Genomic DNA, 20,575 nt, shown 5'->3' on the forward strand with positions numbered 1-20,575 from the left:
CATACTTAAGAGTAATGTTTCCAACATTCAACTTAGAAAAACAGTGCATCTTACCCCCTGTTCCAAGAACTTTCAAGAGTTCAAAGTTTTCAATGCCAACTTTCTCTGCGTGGCCTGTCAAATTCGCTGAAGGGGAAAAAAAAAGAACATGTGAGATATGTAATAACACTGAAACATCATTTTGACATACTACTGTAGGTTCAGTAAAAACAAGTTAGCAGCTGAATGAAATAAGCAACACTAAGCGGACATTCCACTAGCATACTGTACTAGAAATTGAAAAGCACGGGAGAGCAACATTTTCTTACTCCTATTGATCTTCACAGAACCCAAATTCAAGCCCACCTAGTCCAAACTTCTGCTCCAAACAGGTAATGTGATGACATTGATCAGGGGCACAACCAGCAGAGCCATTAACAACCCCAAGGACTAAGATCCACAGCCTCCCCTGGGCAAACTGTTTCAGATATTTAACCACCCCCACCACAGTAATGTTTTCTGTCCCTAATATTAAACTGGCATTTCCCATGTTCCAGATTGTATCCGTTATCTTTTATCCTATCACTGTACACCACTGAGAAAAGTCTAGGACTACCTTCTCTGTAATTTCCAGTCACACAGTTGCAGACAGCAATCAGGTCTTCCTTAGCACCCTGAATACCGTCATGTCCCCGGATTATATGGTGCTTGGGATGACGTAAACAGAGCTCCCATCACTATTCACACATCTAATATAGAATTATTAAACCTAAAAAGAATTTCTGCTACTACTGAGAGGGAAAGACCTTGCGTCTACTAGACCCACACCTGTGGAAAAAACAAGGCTGAAACAAAGTTGTTTCCTTTGCTGGAGAGTTTGGAAGGAGGGGGCTCCACATTCTACGCAACTGAGTATTTTTTGTCTAACACGATTTTCTAAGCATGGAAATGAAGAGCCCTATTTAAAAGAAAGGGTTTCTGGTTTTTTTGCCTTTATAAGCTGCTGAAAGAAAGCCTTAAGCAGCTCCAATCTTTTCCATCTTTCATTCCTACCATAACATTCAGCAGCCATTTGTAACAACGTGACTGCAGCACATGCAGCAAAACTGCTCAGTGAAACGATCCAGATTAAAAGCAGTAAGCCAAAAAAGTAAAGAAGTTTGATTATTCTAAGCCAAGTTCAGTTCCTGATCCACTTAAATGAGCAGCTGCATAAACAGTTTTACTAGCACAATTAAGGATGCAGCACCAAGCAGCAGAAGCTGCACAGGCTGTCATGGCTGCTAAAAGAATGCCTCGCAAAGTAGCTTCATGCCAAACTGTATGGCTAAAGGCTAGTTTAAAAAAAAAAAAGATATGCAAGAAGCTTTCAGTAGCAGCAACACAGATTTCAAGTATGAAGATCTCTTAACCATAAAAGGAAAACTTTGACAGGAGATGATGAAATTAACTTATCCCATTCATCAAAGCACATCAGAATTTGTTATCTCCGAGAAAATTCATCAAGACACTGAGCTTTCTGAATTCATTGTCACAATTTAAGTTCACCATTCACCAAACTGTAGTAACTCAACAGCTCAAAACAAACAGAAAACTAAGCTTCAGAAAGACATCTCTGCAAAGAACAAGTATAAAAAAATAACCCATTAAACAAGTGAAAAAGCAAATTCATAACTTGTTCCAACAATCCTAGGAATCTGTACACATACACAAAATGCATCTAGTGGGGATAGGGTAACATTAGTGCTCTCATGCCAGGCACTGATGAAATCTCATCTGAAGTATTACTTTCAATTCCTATCATTCATTTTTACAAAGGATTAATCAAACTTGGAGTAAGTGAAGACAGAACACTTGAAATTATTAGATTAGAAAGCCTAAAAGAGCTTTTGGATTTTTTTTGCTTGTACAAATAGAAGCATACATAACAATGACTTTTGCAACTCTGACAGAGTCTACAAGTTATTCTAATGTTATATGCAATAAAAAAACAGACCAAAAATTATTATTGGAACTGATCACAAAAATAGCACTTTTCTGTTTTAATAACATGTAGTAGGCAAGACTTAGTACCAGAATCCTCAACAAATCAATTATTATGCATCACATGAGTTGAACTGAAGCTTGCTGGACAATTTTCACTGCAAACAGAACAAATACTGTTGGTAGTGCTACATCACAGTCAGAAGTCAGCAGTACGATGTACCCATCTACCAAGAGAATAACAGCAGGTAAGGCAAAGCTAGACTGAGTGAATATCTGTAATAACTTCAGCAAGTCACGTCACACTCAGAAAGCAACCTGTCTTGGAGCAGCTGAATATTGCATACTACTCTTCTTAACAAGCACTGACAACAGAACTCAACGGTCAGTTTCAAAACTGCATTTCCTACCAGGGACAGCAGGAGTCATGAAATGATCCAAAGGAGACCGGTGTCAGTGGCCACAGTTTTAATGAAGCAGTGGGTGTCACCGAAGAGATTCAAGACAGAACTTCTCTCGACACTAGCTAAATGAATGCTGGACTCAGACTAGTAAGAAACATTTCACTTCCATTATGCAGCGATCTTCCATTATGGAGTACTCCAAAAAGGTTTTTACCATCTCATATCCTTTAAGAGCTGTCAGCAGAAGGCTTTATAATTAAATGCTCTTCTAGAAGGAGAAACAGTCATTTAGTGCTGCTGTGTTCTTGGAACTGAACAAGAAGACCGAGAGAACAGAACAGAGAAACACTAATAACACGCCAAAGATTTGCAGCACTGTAGAGGCTATAATCCTAAAAAAAGAGAACAAGTCCTGAACTCTGCCCATTAATTTGAACTAACTATAAACTCAATTGAACTTGTATTCCACATTCAATAACACTAGCAAAACTTTTCCCACTTTTGTGAGATTAAATAGTTGTGACAGTAAATAGTTGAATGATGATTAGTTTGAACTATTATGTACTTGTTCCAATGGGAACCATAATTTTGCACTATCCACTTAATCCCATTTTACTTCAATTTAGAATGTTTAATTGCCTTAAAAAAGAATAGAAAGAAATGCCTTGCAAGTTATTGTAACATTATTTTCATAACAGAAATGGAAAACAGTATCACGAATAAGCATACTTTCACTATAAAAAAAAAGTCCCACCTCATTATTTTTACATGATACTGAAGAAAAGGGCCATCCCACAAGACCAAAAGACTAAAAAGAGCTGCATAACACATGGAAGTATGATAGAGCACTTGGGACACACAAACTGTCTCTCAGAATTACTGTCCATGAAGAAAAGCAGAATTATCCCCTATCTTGAATAAAATAAAGACATTAATAATAGGTCTTCAAAGCTACAGGAAAAGATTAACAATTCCCCCAGACAGTGCTTCTCCCAGCACTGCCGTGCCAGGCAATGGCTTGATCCAACAGTGTCTGCACTCAGTCCCTCTCTAAAATCACCAGCCAAGAAACGCAGGCTGAAGAGCTTGTGGTGCCGACACCGCGTTCTTTCCAGAGACGCTCCTGGAGCAGTTCTTTGCCATCATCTGCTGAAAGCAGATGCACTTTGTGACATCGAGATGTGGCACAGCTTCTCCAGAACTAAGGTCGCTATACTGATACTTCCTTGAACTTGCTTTGAGGAGTGCAAATCCCAAAGATCAATTTTATGTTCACCAGCCACTCAGTAAGAACCCAAACAGCCACTGAAGACTTTTCACAAAGACTGCTTTCACAATTACAAGGTAACAGTTCCCAGGAGTTTGGAAACGGAAGACTTTTGTTCTCCATGCCCTTTTTCTTCAAGTGTATTGACAGATTATCTGAGAAGTACAAAGGAAGGGAACTGAACTTGGGCATGAAGAAGGTACTACCCAAGTCAATAGGACAAGAGTTTCTCCACAAGCAATCTGAAGCTACGCATCGCACAGCAGTTTATAGACAGTGGTACATCAGGAAGAAAACAGCACAAGCAGCAGGATCACAACACATTCTAGGAGACAAGCTAACTGCATAGGTGCACAATTAGGAAGTTTCTATTTACAGATTTTCTATGGTACACAGGTGATGGTTACAGCAAGATACAAGTGATCAAGCCAGAAAGAGAGAAACAGACTGAAACGAAAGGCCAGATATAATGGCCAACCATGAAAACAAAAAGGAAATAATGGTATCAGTCCTGGTCATCACCTCTGAAGAAAGCAAACGTCTAGAAAGATTCCCACTGTGAAGACAAACCTCCACATGCAGGGACACCAAAGCAGGAAGATCAATACTGCTGTTCTCACCTCCAGGGAAGCAGAGCGGTCTGTGACTCTGGGAATCAGGACAACATATTTCTACTTGGTGGAGTACCTGCAGATGACATAGGACTTGGCACTGTCACCTGAGCAATACTTGAACTTTGAGATGGCCCAGCATGAATAGAGAACTGTGCAAGGTGGTACTGTGTAGTGACTCTACTTGCTTTAAACTGTATTTTTATCATCTTAATAAATAAATAATAATTCAACAACAGTTGTTTTTACATTAAAGTGTGGTATCTCCTCTGTTTCTACACTCCATGTCTTACAGGTTTTGAAGCAGAAAGATGAAACTGGAGTCTCCTCCACTGAACTAGATCAAGGAGCCTTCAAAGACAAGCTCTGCCTGAAAGCTGCAACTCCTCTGCTATTCTCAGCAACGTGAGACCAGCTCTGCTGGTTTACTGAACAGAGCCATGAACCTCACACGCTTTAAGCAGAGAAAGCAAGAAGGAAAATGGGACAGGAAAATATCTGTTGTATATCAGATTACCAGGTGTCTGAAGCCTGGTGCCATGATCAACTTGATTGTAACCCATTGCTTCAGGGAATGGCCCACCTCTACCCACGGAACTGATCTAACCTTTTAAGTCACAGCAACAAAGAACAAATGCTGGTTTTCAAAGTTGTAAGAACATAAAAATCAAGATCATCCCTCAGTCAGAGTCAACAGTGGGTGTTTTTCCTTGAAATTGACCAAAACTCGAATATTCTTGGGCAAGGAGGGGAGAATGGAGGGACACAACAACACCAAAAAAAAAAAAAAGGCAAAACAATCCCAAACACATAAACACATAACCAAAACCACACAACTGTTGCTCATTAGACACTGATGAAAATGCATCTAGCATGTTGTACTGTTTTTCTGCTATGTATATAAAATTACACTTTGATTGTATCTTGTTATAACAACTGAGATTTATTTGTGAAGGGAATTGAAAAATATTCCATGGTCCTTTAAATCTGAAAAACTACCACCAACTAATAATCGTCAGGTCACTGAACAAGAGTATCATTTAATCAGGCCAAGGAGCCATCACACAACCTTTTGTTTCAAAGGACACCACCTCAAGGACTACCTACATTTTTCTTAGGTTAAAAGAAAAAGAGTAAAAATAAAACATGCCCACAGTTCTGAACTCACATCAAAGAAGGGAAAATACAACTCATGCTACCCTGCGCTCTAGAATCACAAATAGGGTAACGTTGATGACAATTGTTCATCATTTATATTACCAGATACTTAAGGACAAGGCCATTTGAGCTGAAAAATATTCAAGACCTCAAAGCCATTGATCCTATTCTGGAAGGCCTGGAAACCAAAGCTTTACACAGCCAAAGGTAACAAAAACCTTCTGAAGTACTAGCTAAGTGTAACACAGTAAGTGGAAACTCAGAAGTGTGAAATGCTGTGGGAAAGACAACAGGAAAACATCATAGCCATGATTAACACGGACTGAAGCTGCAGAAGACTATCCCACCAAAGTTATCGTTTGTACATCAGAAGCTGCAATGAAAATACAAGCGTGGGTATCTGAGATTAACAATGCAGACTGACAATAGTCTGAATCGGAAAATGCTTCATGTTAAAATCCATTTGCATTCATCAGCAGTACCCTTTTGCTATTACAGAAGTGATTGAGCCATGAGGTCTGTCATTACTGTACGATGAATCACTATGAGGTCACCAAGATTCAACCCCGAAGCATCTCCATCATTAACTAGAAGCTCAAAGCACAGTAACTGTATACATCATGTAACAGCAAAAAAAAAAAAAAAAAAAAAGTAGTTAGGTAACATGCTAATGTATCAAGCTGCTATAATTGAATACCAAAGAATGAGTTGAAACAGCTAACTCAAAATAACAGCTGTCTGAAGACTATGCATACCTTTTCAAACCAGAAACGATATCCAAGAACAAGGTATGAATCAAATTTGGCCTTCTCTATCAACGGAGATTAGTATACCACTTCAAAGCAAGAAAGAAAGAAAGGAAAAGAAATAGTCACGGGCTCTCTTTACAGTTATAGAAGTAATGTGTTAGCTTATGCAGGCAATAACTAGGAAAGCTTAAGAACTATCTTCAAAATGATGCTCTCTCAGGTAAAGCTTTTATGACTAACTGTTCAAGCCAGCATAAAATATTTATAAGTGTCAACAGTCACAATAGATACCAAAACAAAACACAAACAACAAATAAAATGACTGCAACGCAAGTCCTTCATTAACCAGGCCATCTGCCTTTCTACAGAACATGTCAGAAGCAAAGAGATCTTAGCAGAGCTTGCACTTCATCATTAGGATTGTACAATGGTGCAAAAAAAGAACATTTACCAGAAGATATTGACAAATGATGCCAAGCAACGAAGGAGATCCAACAGAAATATTTATGTCAAAAACAGAGCTACAAATCACACCCTCAGACACCCAGGCTCTCACATAAGTTTAAGCAACTCCGGCAAGTGTTTTCTGAATTGTGTCTTAAATAAGAGCCTAAAATGCACCGAAGTGGCATATAAGGTTCCCAAATCTTTTGTGGAATCCAGCATGAGCTTTTAAACCAACATATTTAAAATACTTTGGAACAAGTTTGAACAGCAGACTGACTGGTAGTCCTCATCTACACGAGACACTTCATAGAATATAGCTATTCTAAGCAACAAGAGCCTGAAGGTACCAGACCTTTTTATAGATCAGTTCAGCCGGGCTTATTAGAATCCAAAGCCTGAAAAAAAACAAACAAAGCGATAGTCGCTCTGCTCATTCATAATCAAAGCTGACTGAGTTACTAGAAGATAAATAACAGGAGATTCCTGGACTACAAAAAGCAACAATTTTGAAAGCATAAAATCCAGAGATTTAAGTAGTATTAAGCAATATTCATAAACTCACTTGAAAGCAATACCAGAGCACATTTATCTCAGTGATTAAAAGAGAAAAGTTGAACAATCTGAGCTATGAAATATTCAACTATTAATATCTCCCAATATCTAAACAATACACAGAATTAGTACAGTCAGATAAAAAAATCTGTTACTTTTTAAACGATACTTTGTGTAAGAATCTTTAAACTTTCATAAACATGTTTCCTTCTAAAAGTAAAAATAGAAAGAATACAGTAGAGGTGCCAGGTGTAGCTCCATCGCAGAGGCTGAATTCTCTATTTAACGCATGATTTCATCATCTTTTTTAGGCACAGGAATCTCCACAAGGCCTTACGATGCAATATGAACAAACAACGAGCTATTTTATAGTTTACAAATAAATCTATTCCAGTTTAAGCTCTCACTCAGTAAGGGGTAACTCAGAATTTGTAATATTAAACCCTTCAAAGATCCCATGAGTTATCTTAAGCCTTTCATAGTTCCATGTGCAATTATAAACGAGGCTGTTTGGCTCACGTGGAAGTTCCAAATTATCCTGCTGCTCCAAACTGTCTGCAGTGCCGCAGCCCATCGCTGGGTTGACTTCTGGGCTTCACATGACTTTTCCCATGCCATATAGTATGGTCAGACAAACAAACTGCAAACTAACACAAGTTCTCCAGTCCAAAATCCTAAACATATACACTGCCTATCGCCCGTACATTCATGATCTGTCTCACGTTTGCTTCAAAATCCCAGTTTTCTCATCCTTGCCCCTCACTGGGCAATGCTGGAAGTGAAGGCACTCACTGCAAGATCGGCAGCCTCCCAGCTAGTCACACACACTGAAGCTCAGGATCCTTTAATCCTTCCTCCCCCCCCCCCCCCCCCCACCTCCCTGCCAAAATCAAGAACTATGAAAGAAGCAAACAGAAGTGGAAAAAAAAAAAACACCTCACTGTTAGCAGTTTATTTTCTTCTTACTTATCCACATCACAGCTCTTTCCTCTGCCCATATCCTTCCCCATCACACATAAATTGTTCTCTAATAGGCTTTATGTTTGTCATTGTGCGGTTCCTTGGCACAACCAGGGAACAGAAAATGTAAAGAGGCAATTACAGTATTTTTTCCCACTGTAAATAATACCTAGCTCCTTAGGTCTCCAAAACAGATGTGAAGCTGTAACAACTCTAAGGTTAGCCTTCAAGAACACAACCTTTTCCCTTATGAGATACAAGAAACAGATCATCCTGAAATTTTCATTTTCTTATTATTTTCACTGGAAAGCTTCAGTAACAGTCAAAGACAGTCACCAGTTCCTATCATTTGATCTTTGTTATGTTTTTTCTTTGACTTCCTGACAAGAGACGGGGATTCCACTTTCCCCACAAGCTCACTTCCTTCCCAGTGTAAGCAAAAGGAGCTGGTGGCTATTCTGAAGTGGCCGAGTTGTGAGTTTCTACTGAGGAAAAAAGGGTTTGTATGACAATCTCTTATGAAAATTAAAAAAAAAAAAAAAAAAACAAATAAAATAAATCAGTTGCTAAATACATTAGGGAAAAAACATCACTATTAACTGAAATGTGTTCTAAAAGTCACTGCTGTGTCTAATCTATAAAACAACCAACCAAAGGAAAAATCACTGAAGCAAATGCATGTATACAGCTTGCCCACCAGTACAAGGAAAATCTGATTCTTTGCATCATTAAAATAAAAAATACATACACAGAGCAGTACCTAATCATTGTAATCTGGCAAAGTACATGGCATCTCACAGAGGCACTCAAGCACTGTGCACCACAGCTCCTTCCCTATCACAGAACCAATCTACACGCCTGTGAACTGATGTTTTTTCAGCACTTGCTTTTGGTCAAGCAATAGAGAATGACTTTCAGTGCCATAAGAACGTGGGATATAGAGCTAAAATTAAGACAGATCCTATCAAAGACAGGATTATAAATTCAAAGCCGAAGTTTAAAAGAAGTCAGACCATGGTATGATAGGGTTAACAAGCAGCTGAGTGCTGTGTAGAATCTCTACAGCATAGAAATAACACTACATACGCTGTAGCTGTGCATTTTCATATGCTGCAATACTGGCTTGAAGGTAACAGCAATCATCTGTTTTATTCTTGAAGATACTCTTTTCATCTGAAATCCGAGTTTTATAGTATGTTCACTTACTCACTTGACTGCAGTCGATGCCTGTCTCTAACCGGCTTCACAGTTTTAGAGCAATTTCAAGACTCGAGTAATTACAAAGCGTAACTACAGGTTCACCTGCGCTTAGCTGATTTGAATACCTAATTCTTCATACTTTGAATGACTTTCTGTTATCAAGAGGTTCAAGCAACAACTTCCACAACATGAAAATGAGACACTCCCTTCTCAAAGAAGCCACTATTTCTACCACAATAGTACATTCTTCCAAAGCGCTGCGAGGACTGACCTCTTTTTCATCTGCCAACTGACAGCTAGTTTCGATATGCAACTCCGTAAATCATTCAATTAGTCACAGAGCTAGCAACATCAAAGAAAACACACAGAGGAGGGGAACTCTGGAATCTAAACAAATCACACATTAAAAGAATATTCATGGCATACAACCTCAGTATTTTAAAGCAACAAGGATCCTACGGCTACAATTCCTGTTAGGCGTACCGTCACCCTCTGTCCCAAAATGAAGTGAAAATAATCGTGCTGCATGTTTTAAAACTGGGGTGGGTTGACCCCAGCCAGCAGCTAAGCACCCACACAGCCAGACCCAGTACAAAAAAAAAAAAAAATAAGAAAAGCATCCAAAGTATCCTAGAGATTACTAATTGCCTATTTCTACACAAAAGAAAGCTGATGGCAACTTTTCTCTTCCAATTATCCTATCTCCGTGCTTTGTGTAGAGACAAGTTCTGAGACAATATCTTGATATGCCTTGCATAGTGATGACACTATTGACACCTTCAGGAGTAGGAGTCTCCCAGGAGTACATGACAGAGCAGCTCCCTCCTCCACCCTGATGTTCCAGAAATAGACAAGCCATTGCTAGAAAGCATTTTTCAGAAGCAGTTTTCTAAATACTTAATAAGGAGAAGAAAATGAGGAGGGAAGAAGCGACTGAATCCCACTAAAGGAATTTCAGAAGCTTAAAAAGAGACCAACAAGCCCAAGATTATTATTTTTTTTAAAAAATTAAGATCAAGTATCAGTACTTCCTGAATCTATAAAGCTTAAAGATCAGGATCAAAACATATGTGTATTATACTGTTAGACAGCTCTTTGTCTAGTGTCAGTGAATGTGTTTATTTTCAAACTATCTTTACACAGCTATCCTACAGGGATATGTGCTGCCTCAACTTCTAGAAAATAGTTATCTAGCTATGTCTAGATTTCTATGGAGTAAATGTGTGCCGTGTCCTTTCCCCTACATGTTTCCCGCACACTGAAATCTAGCAATACCTAACAAGACAAATATGCATTCCACCACTTCTTTTTTTTTTTTATTCTTCTTGAAAGAAGGAAACTACTGCCTCTTTGGCTTCTGCGTAGCTATCAGGAAGAGAGCCTTTTTTTCCCCTCCCAAGCTGCAGTGATAGCTATGCTCCACTGGGGTACATCTACAGAGCCCCTAGACCTGAGTGACCGAAAGCTGAGCGTTATCAAAAAAACCTCAGCAACAGCATCTGCATTCCCAAGTGGTCCAGTAAAGAAAGTCAGCCACGTTAACCCAGGGGTGCTTGTCTCAAACTTTCAAGATGAACATCACCCTACAGTTACTTTTACTTAATAATGGAGACAAGGGGAAAAGAAGGGGAGAGAAAAGGAATGAAGGTCACGGTTAATAGCACCTCCATGTTAATAAACAGAAAGAATCTATAACCTGACTACATGTTACATGCACTTCTGAATTAACAGTAAGTTCTGGATCTACTGCAGCAGTCAAGTTGCCTGGAAACTTCAGAGAAGCACAGAGTCCCTATTAAAAATATATCAAGATTTTCCATAACACAACAGCCCACAGCACAGCATTTCTGAGAGGTCCAACGTGTGGAAACACGCCGGACTGCGGCTCCAGAGGGTCTTGGAGGAAGGACGGAGGTAAGCCAGGCTCCACGGGCTGAGCAGCCCGGTAACTGGGCGGCTGCAGGCTGGCACGCTCCTCGCCCTACAATTCCGGCATTTCGCCCAGGTCAGAGAAAAGCTGTCACAGAAAGCTGCCACAGAGAGCTGCGGAATTTAGGACCGCGATAACCAGCCCCCCACCCACACTGACAGAGCCATAAAAGTCTGACGGACTATTAGAACATCCCCAGGAGCCTCATCTGCGGCCCCTCACCTCCTCCAGCAGCACCCGCACCACGGGGCAGCGGGACAGGGGCTCGCACCCACCCGACACACGCCCAGAGGGCGAAGCGGCCCCCCCTCAGCGCTCCTTCCCCCCCTCTCCTTCCTCTGTCCCCCCGGAGCTTCCCTCCCCGGTCCCACACAACTCTCCCGGCCCCTTCCTCCCCAGCGCCCCCCCGGGCCCGGCCGCTCCCCTCAGCGCCCCCGGCCGCCATTTCACGCCCCCCTCACCCCCCCCCCCCCCCACTCACCGTTGCGCAGCTCGTGCCTGACGGTGAGCAGCGGCCGGGCGCCGTCCTCCGCCGGGCCCGAGGGTCCCTCCATGGTCCGGCCCCGGGCGGGTGTTTTTTTTGGCTTTATTCTTATTTTATTTTTTCACTTGGCGGGGAGCCGGGGCCATAGGAGCTGGGTGAAATACACCCGGCAACGAGCGGGGAGCGGGGGCCGGGGAGGCGCTCACTCACACACACACACACACTCACACACACACACGTAGGCTGCCCTCCCCCGGCCCTCAGGGCCGGCCCATGTCCTTGCGGCTCCCCTCCCCCTCGCTCCGGCCGCCCTCCCCGCCCCGCGGCACGGCGCCGAGCCGAGCCGAGCCGAGCCGAGCCGAGCCGAAGGGAAAGGGGAGGGGAGGGGGGGGGGGAGCGAGCGGCCGAGCAGCAGCCGCTCCTCGCAGCGCCCCCTCCCTGCCCGCCGAGCGCTGATTGGTCCGCGCGCCCGCGGCCCCCAGCGGCTATTGGGTAGAGAGCGCTCCGCGCACCGCCCCCCGCCCTTCCGCCCAGCGGCGCCTTCTCTCATTGGCTCGGCGGCTGCGCCAATCGTTGGCTCCGCCCCCCCGCTCCCCCTCCCCATCCCTCTACTCCCTGATCTTGTTTGTAAACATTCCCGCCCGCCTCTCCCGCTCCCCCCGCCCTCCCCCGAGGGCGGGCGCTGCGTTGCCTAGGGGACAAGAGGAGGAGCCGATTGACCACTGGGGCTGTCAATCATTCCAGGGAGCGGGGGGGGGGGGTAGCGCCCCTTCCTCGGGCCTGTTCCATCGGGCTGGTGGGCGGGGGGGGGGAGCAGCCGTGGGACTCCCCACTCGCAGGGGCGGCGGGGGGGGGAGCCGGGCGGCACCGCTGCCATGGAGGCGGGTGGCGGGGCTCGGAGGGGGGGGCTCGGCTCGGCTCGGCGGCCCCACAAGATGGGGGCGGGCGGCTGCCAGGCGCCGCCGGGACCTTCCCCCGGGGTCGGGGGCGGGCTGGGGAGGGCTGCGGGGTGCGCAGGAGGTGGGAGGTGCTGGAAGGTAAAAACGGCCCCGGGCTGTGCCGGGTGGGGGCTCCTTCACGGGACCGGGAAGTTGTGGGGACCTGGGGTCGGCCTCTTCTCTAGTGATAGGGCCAGAGGGGATGACCTCGAGTTGCGGCAGGGGAGGTTCAGGTGGGAAATGAGGCGACATTTCTTCTCAGAAAGAGCAGTCAGGCGTTGGGACGGGTTGCACAGGGAGGTGGTGGAGTCACCGTCCCAGGGGGTGTTCAAGGACAGGTTGGACGTGGCGCTTAGGGACATGGGTTAGTGGGTGGCGTTGGGGGATGGTTGGACCAGATGGTCTTGGAGGGCTTTTCGAACCTTAATGATTCTGTGATTTTAGAGGGGGATGTGTTTGGGGTGATATCAGGCCTCTTGATCTCACTTGAGCCTCTCGGTCTGCTGTGATGGGGAAGCAGGTGGGTTCACCCAAAGCAGTCCGCAGCTTCCCCGATCCTCTGTCACATTACGCAAATTACTTTTATTTCCAGTTCTTATCACTGTAATTCCCAACTTGCTTCTTTTGAATGTCATGTCATAGCAGCAGTGTGCACACGTAGAGCCTGATTGTGGTACGCCAGACACCAATGAAATAAAATGTCTTCTGCTCAGCCTTCATTCACATTCCAGTACTGTATATCTCTTTGTGTGTGTGTGCATACATATATAGAGTACTTGAGTATTTGTACATACATATCCACGTTTGTACCATTTCCTGAGGAGAGATTGAACTATTTAAAGTTCATAAGAGCTTTCTACTATAGTATTACTTACATACCACGTCTTGTTTTAAGTTTAGTTTAGTTTTGTTTGTTTTCAGAAGTTAAAATACCCAAGGGTTTTCCTTTATGGTATTCCTGGTAGAACTTTTTGAGGATGTTCTCCACAAAACACTGCAGGAGTACTGCTGCAGTATCTGCCTGTAGCATGTGGTACACACACCTAACTTAGTTGGAATTGTCCATTCAGTTACTGCCTTCCTGACAGTATTTTATCAAGACTAAAAATATAGAAAGTCTGATTACAGAGGGTGTTTTCAAACTGAAAAAGCACTAATTGACTAACTTCTGTTACTCGGTGTTAGAAGTGATATTGCAGTATCGCAATTGTAGAGATAGTAAATGTTACATTAGCGGTTCCCTTACAGAAGGGAAAATAATGAAAATACAAAAGAAACAGATAAAGTTAATTGTTAAATTTTTGCATCTTTATAACTCATGGCTCCTTTGCACACCTAGTGGGAGCATCAGCTTTACTTCTCTAGGAGGAGTAGCAGCCACTTCTGGTTATCCTTTGTCCCAGATGTTAGATCTTAAAGAGACTAGTACAATGTCATCCAGGGGCTCTGCTAGCCAGCGCTTTGGACTAACTGTCCCTGGCAGCCTCAGAAGAGAGAAACTGAAACTTGACTCTGTTCTGTTCTTTACTAGCACTTAGTGTGAGTGGAGCTGGCAATGAATCCAGCAGTTGCAAATAGTCTTGGTTTCAGATGGTCATAGCTTGACAGACTTTATCTGCTTATTTGTCTCGGGCTGAAATCTCTTTTCTCCTTTTAAATTTCAGGTTAAAGGATTTAACAACTTTAAAGAATGAGGTGAGAACGCAAAAAAATCTAACCAAGGTTAGTGATACATTATGGTATCTGCAGACTATGCATATAGCAAGACACAGTGATTACTCTATATTTAAGCTCAGTTGTGACTGGGCTTGGAAAGTCATATTGCATGAGCTGAAAGTTCATTGTTGTCACTGAGAGACCCTCTGATTTGCTTGCACTTTGGCAAAGTAAAGGAACAATATGGTTATTTCATTTTAAAAATTAAGATTTTTATGTAACATTATCTTCAGCATTAAAATATTTTAGCAGGAAGGTTCTCTTGTCACACCCAGAAAAAGCAAAACAGCCATACTGAATGCTTGAAAATAATCCCACCTTTTGACATACATTATGACAAAGGGACTGAAATCCTAAACATCCTGTTTATTCCGTCAGTACAAGACCATGTTCAAGATTTCATTTCAACTAAACTTTTAGGAGCAATGAGGAATAAAACGGTCCTGTGCTTGATTTAAGTGTGGACCTGCTTTCAGTGGAGTGGTCCAGGCATAGCGGGCTGGTTTCATTAACTTCATCACTTTTGTCTTTCAATCATTATCACATGGCCTTGTGGTCATTTGTAAAAGGGCAGAGTTTTGTCACTGTTAAGGTAGATAGGATTTACAGGTAGTTGGAAATATACAGGCTACATCTGTACCAGTAAATAAAGCAGAGCGGGATTTGTTCTCTAGGTGTCAGGGCAGGTGACATGACATAGCATGGCATAATTTGCAGGTATACAACTAAATTCTTTACTCTTCAAAACTGGGTGGCCTTTTCCATCCTGCCTCCTGGATTTACACAGATTGTAAACAGTTACTGAGCCGTGCTGGCCCCCAGTTTCTACAAGGACATTGTCTGAGAGGGTACTAGTCAGGGGCCCGACTGTACCCAAAAGCACACCAGCGGTCAGAAGCGTGGATAGTTGTGTGCAAGCACTCAGATTCTGCATTTGTCCCATTTAAATAACTAACAGAGAGACTCACAGAGTCAGATGAGGGAGGTAATTGGCTTGAGCCTGCAGTCAAAGCAGGCATGTGAAAGTACAGAAACGATTATGGGCTATAGACCCACAGGGAGCCCAGAACGGTCTGTAACTGGTTGCTTTATAGTTTGGAGAAGTAAAACCACCCTTGCTATGTAAACTGTGCTTTTGGAAGAGCAGCTCTGAGTGCAGTATAACTGACTGAAAATGTTATTTTCATTTTAGATGATACTTTAGGTGTGTGCAATGACACTGAACAAAAAAACACTATTTGGCATGGTTGAGCATTCAATAAATTACCTCTCTAATGTTAAAACAAAAAGAAATATAAACAATTAAAGACTATTGGGTAGTGTGGAGCCACTTTCCCTCTATAATGCAGATGTCTATTTTGTACATGGTATTTTCGAGTCATGCTGATACTCGTGTGTACAATAAGAGCAGCCTGACAGGTCAATCAGCCAACAGTTCAATGTTTGAGCTAAGCATGTGCTGCAAGTTTGGGAACATGGAGTAACAGAGTTCTAAAGATAGATGTCCCTTACCTACCCCACAACACAACTGTTCAGAAATATGTAGATTTACTTGCCATTCCTAATTGCAAAGAGAGACAGGAAAAAATGTTGTAGGAAATACCCACATGGAAAGATATCGCTGAACATTTAAGAAAAAGTGTCACAACATTTCCTTTTTGGTTCGAAAAGAGCTGGTGTGCCAAGGTGGTTTGAGAGCTGAGGTAAAATTGAAATTGAAATGCTCAATATACAGAATTCTGAGAGGAAATGAGAGAGAAAGAAAGAAGAAAATGAGTGCTGTAGCTGCATACTTCCAGGGTGTCACTGCTTTACACTATTGACATACTTGATTTACTTTCTTTCTGAAGGGGAGCTGCATGTGAAAAAGGTAGTTGATATGGTGCTAAGGTTGAAGATAGCTAGCATTTTCTTATGGTCATTGAATTGTTACAAAAATAGGTGCTATTTTCAAAGTACAAATGTTGGAAAGCTGGATGATACAAAGTATTCCCCGTAATCACAGAGAACATTTGCACAGCAAGGGAAAAAGAGGATCCAATTTTGGAAAGCAAGAAATGAATTTAAGCAAGGACTCCTCAGGAAAAATATTCAAAACATGAAACAGCCTTTGGGTGAAATTTTAATGCTGTAAAGGTACTAATTTCTAGTTTACATATATTATCTGTATTTAACCATTTAAAAAAAAAATCTGCATTTGAACCCTTTGTGCTCAGTAACTGTCAAAAAGTAAATAGGGTAGATAAATATGCTGTTTTAAGCATTTTTGTATGAAACTGCTCCAGCGAACAGTTTTATGTCTGTAAAACTGCTTAATGTCATACCATGAAAGGAGAAGTTATGCTAAGCATCCATGCCTAATAATTCTTTTAACGGAAGTGGTACAGCTCTGTCAGGAAGTGGATCGTTTCTTGAAAGAGTGAATGTAAGTGATGAAGATGTGTCACTGATTCTAGAGTTACATCTTTACATGAAAATGTATTTCTGTGATTAAACTTAAGTCCTTTTTCAGTTAGTATTCATTTCTCCACTTAAAGTTTATTTTTTCTTTGATTACAGTACAACTACTGTTCCTTTTGAAAGCAGCACTTTCAAAAGTTTAATTGTTAAAAACCTCCATGGCTCTAGAAGTGAAACAATTTAAAATATGTTATATTACTTGCTTTCTAATGAGGAAAAGGAAAATGAATGAACACCATTCAGAGAGGAAAGGAAGCAGTACTATCTAGTAAAACAGAAGTAGGGGGTTTATTTCAATTTCTGATCTGCTTAAATGCCTAAGCTAGACAGAGATGGAATTTCTAGTTAATACGAATAATTGGTTTTCCGATCCTAATCCTCACTCACTCTCAACAATTTGAAATTATTTTCAAATTTGTTGTAAAAAACACAGAGGGATGTTCTACATAACGGTATCGTTAAACCTCTGAGTAATACTGACTGCAGTGTAATTAAGCTGAAAATCCTTTTCAGAAGACTGATATGTAAATTCTCATTATTTTGAAAATTGTCTCTAAATTTTGGAGAACGAGACTTCAAAAAGGAGAAGCTAATCAACGTGATCTGAAAGCTAGAGATGAGGAAATTAAAACTTTTAACTCAGCATGGAGACCGTGAGTACATCCTGATAGTTGCAGAAGCCATGCATCTGCTCTCTACCCCCAAAGAAGGAAGCAAAAACATGAGAAAAAAAAAAAGTGATTAACAGGCAGAGCTTAAAGGTATGCATTGTAGTTCTTAAAGACAAAAAAAGGAGATAGTGAAAAAAATGACACGTAATGAAGGTGGATAGGCAGTTTTTGAAAAGCATAAATGAAAACCATTAAGTTCATTTCCACAACTTTTCTCTGCTGTCATATTTAAAGATATTGCATCTGTTAAATGAAAAAAGGAGATTAATAAAGTGAACAATATTGCAGAAACTCCTGTATGCCCTTTTTCCTTTGCCTTGACAAAAGTTAAATGGTTATTGATTTTGAAATTACTCTTTTAAAGTCATAAAGATGAGGTACTGCCATTACTTGAAATAGCAGAAGAGAACATTTTAAACAATCATGAAATATTAAAATGAATTATAAAAACAGGAGATAAATATGATTCTATGAATACACATCAGATATAAAATATCACTGTTAAAAATGAGGTGATAAACCAGATACCTATAATAATAAATCAGAAATTTTCCATAGTTTTAAAACATTTGGAGATTTTAACTGAAGTTGAATAATTGACAGGAGCACTGTAAATTGCATGACTTGGGACTAGAACTAACCAATAACTGAAACTCAGCAATCTTCTAACTTCATTACTGTTGTTCATAAACTTTTCATGCTCTACTGATTTATTGAGACATAGGATGCAGACCAAGCTCAGCATAGTGTCTCCAGTGCTGTCCAGTAGCAGCTATGTGGTGTCACAACACCATAGCAAGAAACTTCTACAGCTTAAGTATGCAGTGTATGAAGAAAGACCTCCATGTGTTTGCTTTGAGTTTGCTGCTTACTAGTTCAGTCTGATGACCCAAAATTATTTAGTTTAAAAAAAGGGAGAGACTGAAGAATTGTTACCTTTTATCTCCTCCAGGCTATGCAGTCTTTTCTGTTGGATCTGCCACTCTTTGATATTCAAACCTAGAGTGTGAAGCACAAGTCTCCCTGCCTCACATTGCCCAGTACAATATTTGCAGTAAGCATGGGATATGTATCAGGCACCAACAGTTCTCTGAGATTTCAATAACCCGTGCACAGCTGTACTTCTTGCATTTTTCTCAGGTAAAGGGCTTCCAGGGAAACTTAGGTTATTTAGATGCTAGAACTGGCAGTTTCAATACACCTCTTTTCTGATGTAAGCTGTTTGACTGTGACAGTCTTCTGAGAAGATATCAGAATTCCTGTTGGTCAGAAGGCATTTTACACTCCTTTTCTAAAATTCTCAAGATTTGCATTTTCTCCGGAATGTTAGCCTTTTGTGCACAGAAATGTCTCTTTAAACAATTTTCCTTTGGCTGTCATTTACAAAGTCTGTCTAAGAGTAAGGTTTGGCATCCTCTTCTTTACAACATGTCACATTCAAAGCTACTTTTGTGTTGTGACTGCCTGTTAATGTATTGATAGGAAACATTACAGCAATATAGATTGTTGACATTGTAAATAACTCCGATATCTCTGAGTTATGTCAGCCCTCTACACCACCACCCCCCCACCCCCCCAGCATTTTCTGGTATTTAATGAAGATTTACACTAATACCAAATCTCTCTCCAATTTCAAAGGAACGCATTCCTATTCAGCCAGATTTTATTACATGAAAACCAACCGTATAATTACAGAAACTCAGTAGTAAGTGATTTGCTTCTCATTGGACTCAATGTTGCCTTTCTACAATTTTAGTGAGATGCAGTGGATGTTTGCATCTTCAAAATGTGAAGTCAAATGAGGTGAGCCCCACAGAGTCTCAGCATTCTTTGCAATAAACCGTGAAGTTAGGATATCGCTTTAACTTAACCACATGTTCTCTGAGTAGCATACATTTGCAATGTGGCCTTAAGATGTCTTCCCACCAAAGCATTTGGTTTTGGGTGGTAGTGAGATGTTGTTAGAAGCTTTGCATTATTTTCCTAACTCTTTAGATTAAAAATCAGTAAAACTGTTCCCCTATGTGACAGTATTTCTCTTTAGAAAACTATGTGATGAAAGACAGTGGACAAGTGTGAAGTATTTGTTTGCTTCATGCATTAGACACACACACAAGCAGACAAAAAAAAAAAAAAAAAGCTTTTGGATTGCTTTAGCAAGTACTAGAGCAACAATTACAAGTCGCATGGGATTGGCCACGCACCCACAATGTTCGTGGCAGTCCTGGAGCACTGTTCTTGGATTGTAGGAGGGGATGAAGGCAATCTCTGCAAAAATTAGGAGTCCCTCCCTTTTGACAGTTAATCCCTTATTTAACCTTGTGTTTCAAGACAGACCGGTATCATGCCTTCTGTAGCCCTTTATGTACCCTCTCTGGCTTCAGATATCCCAAGAAAAAACAATCATACCTTCTCAAAGGCAACAGTGCCTCTCTTTCTCTGCAGGAGCAAATGAATTCTTGCCCCACCCACACAACCCCAAGAGAGCAGCCTGCTCCCCCCACTCCCTGCCTCTGCTACAGTAGCAGCAACGTTTGTCTTCAATTACATATTCAAGGATGGTATTGTCATGGTTGCAGGTGATTATGCACATTATCACTGGTTGCTTCCTATTAATGCTTTTACCTCTCTGGGTTGAAGCTTCACAGTGCATCCTCTTATAGATGGAGCTTTGGGCTACAACAATCTATTTCGGTCCTGTTTATTTGGTTGTTCTGTAGTTTTGTAAACTTCATTCCTGTTGAGATTCTTAGAAGGGACAAATCGAGAAATCATACAGCCTTATTAAAACATAGCCCTGTCTAGAATAGCAATAAAACCAAAACATTTTAAGTCTTACTATCTTACTATTACCTGTTCACAGAATGTTAATTGCAAATCTTTAGCTATTTACTTGAGAGCAGCTTATCTCTTGTCTTTCCTGGTTATTTGTTTGTCATGCATCTGGATATGAAGTCCACATATTCATGCAATAAATATCCTAGCATTCAGGTTACCCATAGTATTCATAAGCTGCTACAAAGAAGCCAGCAATTTACTCTGATTTATTATAAAAAGATCTAAAGA

General features: G+C 41.3%; 2 protein-coding genes and 1 long non-coding RNA gene across 13 annotated transcripts in view; 1 reads left to right on the forward strand and 2 right to left on the reverse strand.

Moving 5' to 3' along the window:
* Positions 1-12,171, reverse strand: part of RPS6KA5 (ribosomal protein S6 kinase A5) — a 79,773-nt gene extending 67,602 nt beyond the window's left edge. The window contains exons 1-2 of the mRNA XM_080596264.1: positions 11,722-12,171; positions 55-126 (exon numbers count right to left, since the gene is read on the reverse strand). Coding sequence (XP_080452390.1) covers positions 55-126; positions 11,722-11,794 — 145 coding nt within the window. The 5' untranslated portion in view covers positions 11,795-12,171. The remainder of the gene's footprint in view (positions 1-54; positions 127-11,721) is intronic.
* Positions 12,172-12,458: 287 nt separating this feature from the next.
* DGLUCY (D-glutamate cyclase) overlaps positions 12,459-20,575 on the forward strand; it is a 42,242-nt gene continuing 34,125 nt past the window's right edge. The window contains exons 1-4 of one of the 11 annotated variants that reach the window (XM_080596272.1): positions 12,731-12,761; positions 14,327-14,384; positions 18,462-18,649; positions 19,148-19,312. Coding sequence is in view for 2 of the 11 variants with exons in the window: in XM_080596268.1 (XP_080452394.1) it covers positions 12,903-13,000; positions 14,327-14,384 (156 nt within the window). In the remaining 9 variants the exon portion in view is untranslated. Of the gene's footprint in view, positions 12,521-12,631; positions 12,762-12,854; positions 13,001-13,035; positions 13,183-13,207; positions 13,393-14,326; positions 14,385-18,461; positions 18,650-19,147; positions 19,313-20,575 lie in introns of those variants that run through there. The other 10 variants (XM_080596278.1, XM_080596277.1, XM_080596276.1 and 7 more) reach the window with 10 other exon arrangements.
* Positions 18,631-20,575, reverse strand: part of LOC308196766 — a 28,619-nt gene continuing 26,674 nt past the window's right edge. Inside the window, exons 4-5 of the long non-coding RNA XR_013952382.1 lie at positions 20,135-20,257; positions 18,631-18,973 (exon numbers count right to left, since the gene is read on the reverse strand). This is a non-coding gene — a long non-coding RNA (uncharacterized lncRNA). The remainder of the gene's footprint in view (positions 18,974-20,134; positions 20,258-20,575) is intronic.

Source organism: Anser brachyrhynchus, assembly GCF_964034855.1.
Source record: "Anser brachyrhynchus genome assembly, chromosome: 5".
In the NCBI taxonomy this organism is placed as follows: domain Eukaryota; kingdom Metazoa; phylum Chordata; class Aves; order Anseriformes; family Anatidae; genus Anser; species Anser brachyrhynchus.